This window comes from Alosa alosa, chromosome 20 (assembly GCF_017589495.1).
Source record: "Alosa alosa isolate M-15738 ecotype Scorff River chromosome 20, AALO_Geno_1.1, whole genome shotgun sequence".
Classification (NCBI taxonomy): Eukaryota; Metazoa; Chordata; class Actinopteri; order Clupeiformes; family Clupeidae; genus Alosa; species Alosa alosa.
In genome coordinates this window covers 28,733,181-28,739,697 of record NC_063208.1, presented here as the reverse complement: position 1 = coordinate 28,739,697, position 6,517 = coordinate 28,733,181, and the positions used below count along the sequence as shown (strand labels likewise).

The 6,517-nt window shown below is 42.1% G+C and overlaps 1 protein-coding gene across 1 annotated transcript; it reads left to right on the top strand.

Annotated features, from left to right (window-relative positions):
- Positions 1–250: 250 nt before the first annotated feature.
- On the top strand, positions 251–2,511 carry znf706 (zinc finger protein 706). The gene is made up of 3 exons (XM_048229558.1): positions 251–374; positions 1,076–1,223; positions 1,455–2,511. Exons 2-3 carry the CDS (start codon positions 1,089–1,091, stop codon positions 1,548–1,550), a joined length of 231 nt encoding a protein of 76 aa, XP_048085515.1. The 5' UTR covers positions 251–374; positions 1,076–1,088; the 3' UTR covers positions 1,551–2,511.
- Positions 2,512–6,517: the final 4,006 nt, after the last annotated feature.

Below are 6,517 nucleotides of genomic sequence, written 5' to 3'. Positions count from 1 at the left end.
AATTTACTAAATCGTGCGCACAATTTAGTAAAATGGCTGCACTATTTAGTAAAACAAGCGCATGATTTAGTAAAATGTGCACACAATTTAGTCAAATGTGCGCACATTTTCTGGATATATACCAAAAAATATCTTGCAATGACCCCTCTAGGGTTTCGTATTAAATAAATATGTTTTTTTTTTATATATATATTAATGGCTAATTAACTCTCGGAGCTGTATCATCAGGCCTGCTTCACGACATTCTGTAGGGGCTTTTATTTTGAACCCTTAACGTCCAGGAATCATTTCCTGGACCCAACGACGTTCTCTTTAGCAGCTGTCACATTTCGAACAAGAGGTTTGGATTGTCGGCCCATAACATAACCTGCCAGGTACCCATCTACGTTAAAAGTTGACAGTTTTTTTGTCGCAAATGTCGCCCGTCTGGAAGTATCGAGTTATAAGCCAGCTTTGGGGAAGACCCATGAACATTTCAGATCTAGATAGATCGTTCTGAGTGAAACCATATGGACAACGAGAAGCTACGTTACGGTTAGCTGAATCAAGCTAAGTAGAAGGAGCACGATGCCGATTTGAGATAAGACGTCTATCGTCAGCTGTATCCAAATATTAGTTGTTTTTAATCTTGTGAAAGGTCTTAAGCTATAATGGTTCAGTCAACTTCAGTATCTTGGGCGTTAGTTAACGTAAACGTTAGCTACTCAAACCTGATGCTACCGACGTAACGCTAGCCTACGGAGGCTAACAACTCTTTAGAGATTCACTTTTGCCTGGATTGTGAGTGCATTTAATGTTATTAGCTGGCTGCGCTCATAGATATATGCGCTACCATTGCACTCTTGGTTCGCACATTTGCTCGGTGAATTCATGTAGAGAACTCACTATTTCACCACTAACGTTATATTAGGTGCTTAATTAAAAGTAGCATGGAAGTTTGTGTGTGGCTAGGTTTTGGTTTCCCAGAGGTCTTTGTTATGTTGCGGTGAAAGTGGGATTGTAACGTTAGCCTGCTTTGTAATTGAGCTGCTGTGCGAAAACGATAATCAAAAGTAATCCCGTCTTTCTTTTTCAGCGAGCAAACAGCCATGGCCCGTGGACATCAGAAGATTCAGTCCCAGCAAAAGAACGCCAAAAAGCAGGCAGATCTGAAGAAAGCCAAGGGACATGACCAGAAGACCGCCGCAAAGGCAGCGCTGGTCTATACCTGCGGCGTCTGCAAGGTCCGTTCCGAATATAGAGCTGTTTTATATCCCACTAAATTTAGCGACCGGTTGCTACTCTGTTATTTTGAACTTACTTTATTTTATTTACTCGTTTTTTGACATGGTGTGACAGAACTAAAACTATTGCCATTTAAATTGTTGAAAAGACTTTTGATTAGGGTCCAATAGGGGAGAAATGTAAGTATTGTGGAAAATGTCTAATTATTATTTTCTATCTTTTCTCCATAGTCACAAATGCCAGATCCGAAAACATTCAAGCAACACTTTGAAAGCAAGCACCCCAAGTCCCCCCTCCCTCCAGAGCTTGTGGATGTGGAGGCGTGAATTGTCCTAGGTGTGTGTTTGTATGCGTGTTGTGTAGGTATGTATGTGTGTGTGTTTGCAAGCGTGTGTATGTGTCTCAGGAAAACCACCGTACAGCAGGCTTTGTTCTCTGACCATCAACACTGGAAGCCTCTTTTTCACTGCTTTTGAAAAGACATCTGCCTACAAAATCTCTAGCCTGCAACATATACAGCAATCCTTAATACTTATGAAATGTGTACCTCTAAAAGGCCTAAGTGTTCTTACAATCATAGCATGCTTGCAGAGCCAGACATCTCGTGGATTTGCTCAGTTGCCCACAGTTGTTGACAGGATAATGCAAGCATTGGGTTTCAAGTAACACGATAAAGAACCATTCAACACCAGCATTAGATTGAGTAATTACTCTTTACTCTGTAGCATTTCATGCTTTCATTGTGTGTTGAATCAATCTAAACATTATTGGAATGGCCATCTAATGTTTGTAAAGAGTTAAAAACTGTAATTGAGATAACCACTAAAGATTTCAATATAAACTTTGTATTTATGCTGTGCTCTTTCCATCCCCTCCTTCAACAAAATTGAATAAATGTTAAATTTCTATTTTGTGTGATTTAGAGATTGGAGAGATTACAGAGGATGATTGAGAGATTGTACCGGGAACTTACCTTTAATGAGTGCATAATGAAGGCCTTTGTTGGTTGTATATGTAGACCTGTCTCATTGCAGTTGCAGACCCTTCTCCTGAAGGGTCTTCATTTTAAGTTGGTTGCTTGGCTTGCAGAGATCCCTGATCCAAAGAACTTGTTGTTTAGAGTGTCCACAGTAAATGATGAAGGGAACTCATTTCTCTGACATACGAGTTCAAGCTGATGTGTTAGCCTTGTGATCGCAAAAGCAGTTGCTGTGACAAAAAAGGCCTGTTGAATGCTTTGCGTCTGTCATGTCTGAATATGAATAAATCCTATAAATTCAAAAATGACAAATCTGCAGATCATACAATGAATTCTATATGGCACACCTTTTTTAAATGGAAATGTGGAAAACACATTCATAATTTCTGTAATTAAAGGTTTACTATGCAGTTTCAGATATTTTTTAGCGACTCTAGAACTTTGCCGTTGTAAATAGCCTACTTCTCATGGCTTGTTCCCGCTGTACACAATGGAAATGTTTTAAATAGCCTACTTCTCATGGCTTCTTCCCACTGAACACAATGGAAATGCTTTTGTTGTGGAGGCAAAGGACTAGCAACAGGAAAAAATCTCCAAAGAGCTAAATTATATCTGTATATACCTCTGAGGTAATGTTATACAATTCTGGTTAGATGTCTTCGGGTCGCCAATTCTTGAAGTTGCATTGCTGGTTATCTTGCCAGCGACCCAATATAGCTATGCAAGGTGACAATTCTCTTATTACAAGTTTGTTTACCATCACTTTGGCTTCGTAGAGGTTATATTAAGGTAAAAATCTTGCATAGTGTACCTTTAACTGAAATCTAATTTAAATTATATTTAAATAAATATAAGATGAAATTACTCTTGTCAAAAGGCATGAAAAACTGTCTTTTCATGTTGATAATACACTACTGGCTTAAAGGAAAATTCTGGTATTTAGCACTTTGAGTCCCTGTGTGGTGGACAAAGAAATTTTGACGATTGGTCCTGTCTCAACTTTTCTGACTCGTTTTGAATCGCCTTTCAAAACTGTGCAACTCACCGAGTGGTTAGTGGTGTTTGTTGATGTTCCAAAACAAGTAGCTTAGCGAAATACAGTTTCTGACGTGTTTTATTTGGCATTTTGTAAAATCCCATTGATTTCTGTTGGAAGACTCATTGCATGTTGATATTACTACGCCACCGTCTATGTTTCAGGCTCAAATATTGAGCGGAAGTTTATATGCGGTTGTGAGGTGTCTGAAAAAATAGTTCCACAATAGCAAATAAGAAGGCTGGAAATCATACATTGCGCCGATATATTTTATTTTAATAATCAACGAACACCACTAACCACTCGGTGAGTTGCACGGTTTTGAAAATGAACGTTAATGGTTGTTTTAGGACATGTTTGAGCATGCCTGTGGGCAGCCACTAGTCACTAGTCAAAAGCTATTCAAAACGAGTCAGAAAAGTCGAGATGGGACCAATCATCAAAATTTCAGTGTCCACCACTCTAGTTCATCCAAAACAAACCAGAAAAGGGACTCAAAGTGCTAAATACCGGAATTTTCCTTTAATGATTTAATAATACCAGTTGCTATTTCTTCCTAATGTCACAAAGCCATGTACAAAACTAAAAAAATAAATAAAAACAGATTTGGAATCTACAGAGAATATCTACATAAAACTAGCATGCCACATTTCAGAATTCTGGTCATACCAAAGCTCCAAAGATCAGAAAAATATCCATGATTGAAAAATGGTTACTGTAATGGCAGATTCTATGAAAACTAACAAATTTGAAACAAAAGTTATGAAAGTAGGATGCGAATGTTGGGATGCACCATGTCAGAGTGTCTTTCAAGGACATAAATGGCTAAATCCCACTTCTCCCCTAAGCCAGAGACTTTCTAATGAGGAGACACAGCACTCAAAAAATCCTCCATAGAAATGCATGGGGTTAGTTTGTAACGCCAAAAGGGCAGTTGTCTACACATATCCCACCCCTTCCGCGGCAAAACGTCGACATGTGAATACATTAAGCCAATCATGTGTGTTGAGTTATACTCCAGTAGTCAATGGGGAAATTGTATTGGATTCTTACTTTCAGAATCGGTAGTGGGCTGGACTGTTGAGCTTTATAGGCACTGTTGTTCATCTTTCCATCATTGTATAATGCCCACCCGGATATTTGATTGGTCGGCTGATTCTCATATGGCCATAGAAGCTGGTCAATGGTCAGGCTGGCTTCCAGGCTAATGGCTTGGTGAAATGATTACCAATTTGTTTGAAGACCAAGACCAGATGAAACCAAGACTGAACAATTGGCCACCTTGATTCTACACAGCAAGAGAGGAAACCAGGCACTGCTTATCACCTGCCTAATAACGTTCCAGCAGTTTAGCATGGTGGTGGCAGCATCATGTTTTGGGAGGGGTTTTCAGTGGCAGGGACTGGGCAACTACGGTGAAAGGAAAGCTGAATGGAGAAATCTACAGCAACGACCCTAAGTACACAGCCAAGACCACCCAGCAGTGGATTAGGCACAACTCTGAATGTGGCTTGGCCACATCCTCAACTTGAACCAAATCGGACATCTCTAGAGACCTGAAAATGGTTGTCCTGACTGTCCACTGGTTCTCATTCAGCTTGACAGCACTTGAGAGCATCTGAGTGTAACCCCTTCTTAATGGGTGTGCACAGGCACTAGTTACAATCAGTATGTAAAACAATGGCGCAAACAGGATCCTGAATTCTCAGCGGTGGAATGGTGAGCTGGCTGACTTTAATTGGAGGTGCACACTGAGCGGAACGTGTTTTGCGTGACGGAGCTCTAGACCGTTCCTTTACTGAGCTCCGGCAAAGTTTTCCTGCTGCCGTATCCTTTTAAGTAGTTTCTGATTCACCAACCTAAGGTTCTCAGAACTTGTACACTCTCGCTTGGTGTAGCCATCAACCCCACACTTATAGCAAAAGATGCCAGGCAAGGGAGAAAATGCAGCAGACTTTGGCTGGCTCAAGGAAACAGCCGTGAAAGTACTCTGGCTCAAAGCATTCTGCGTGACTGGCGTAGTGCTAGGAGTGACTGGGGAAGCGGTTAAAAGTCGAGTCACTAGAGACGTCAACTCCTTAACCTCTTTCCTCAAGCTATCCACCTCAGATGTCACCGGAGTCAAAGACACTTGGGGGACAGCAACAGCAGCAGTCACAGGGACCTGGGGAACAACAGCAGTGGCAGTCACAGGAACCTTTGCACTCTCTCTCACACCTACCCAGTGCTCCTCCTCTCTCACTGCTCGCATCAGCTGAGAAAAGGAAGGTGGATCTCTCAAACTGTACGTCACTCGCATGCACAGAGCCACTATGTCATTGGTGAGTGCACCTTTGAATAGCTGCTCAATGCGTGCATGATTCAAGTCCGCAGCATCAATGCCTCCCCTTGAAAGAGCACGATGGAGAAGCTTGTCCAAGCGATACAAGAACGCAGAAAGTTTCTCCCCATCTTTCTGAAAAGTATGGCGAAACGAGGCTATGAGATCTACCCCACTCTCTGTGGACCCATAAGCAGTGTCAAGAGCGGCTAAATACTCAGTAGCTGTGGCAAAAGGATTACTGACCTTCAAGAACCGTATAATGTCTGCAGCAGGCCCACGCAAACTCTCAACAATGCGTTGCCTCTTTGCGGTATCACCGCACTGCCATTCAGTAATCATCTGCGTAGCTTGCTCCATCCAGATATCATACTCTTCCTCGCCAGGGGGTACAGGTCTAAATCCAGCCTCAATTTCCTATAGCCAGGCGCCTCAGCAGAGGTATGGTTACAGCGGTCAACTAGCTTGCCTATGGCGTTCACCAAATCAAGACTGACATCAGGTTTAGAAGGCTGAGGGCCCATAAGAACAGCCTTCACATCACCCATTGACTTACCCTCCTGCTGTAACAACGCCAACAGTTTGGCCTCAAAATTATCCCCTTCAGGCACAGGGTTAGCATGCAGTATGCTACTCATCGCATGAACAGCCCACGGCCCTGCCTCACCTAGAATTCCTATCTCAGGCGGTACAGAACGCGAATCTACCTCAGCACAAGTCTACTAAAATGTACATGTGCCTACCAGTCTGTCGCCACGGGCTGCACCAATTAATCCTGTGGGACCCATCCCGACTGGGACCCAGGACCTTGACTGTATCAATACGGTATGTTTTGTTGTAGTTTCCGGGCTATGAATATATAAAACATTAAGCTAGTAGTTACTAGGCCTAGTATGTTACTGTATCACAATGTTAGGCTGAAGATGATGATATTACTGGTTCCGCGTTAGCGTGAGGT

What these genes read in the sequence shown, in the direction of transcription:
- znf706 (XM_048229558.1), top strand. Translation starts at nt 1,089, where the DNA reads ATGGCCCGTGGACATCAGAAGATTCAGTCCCAGCAAAAGAACGCCAAA. An exon ending in ATACCTGCGGCGTCTGCAAG is followed by an intron (nt 1,224 to 1,454) that starts GTCCGTTCCGAA and finishes TTTTCTCCATAG; the next exon opens with TCACAAATGCCAGATCCGAA.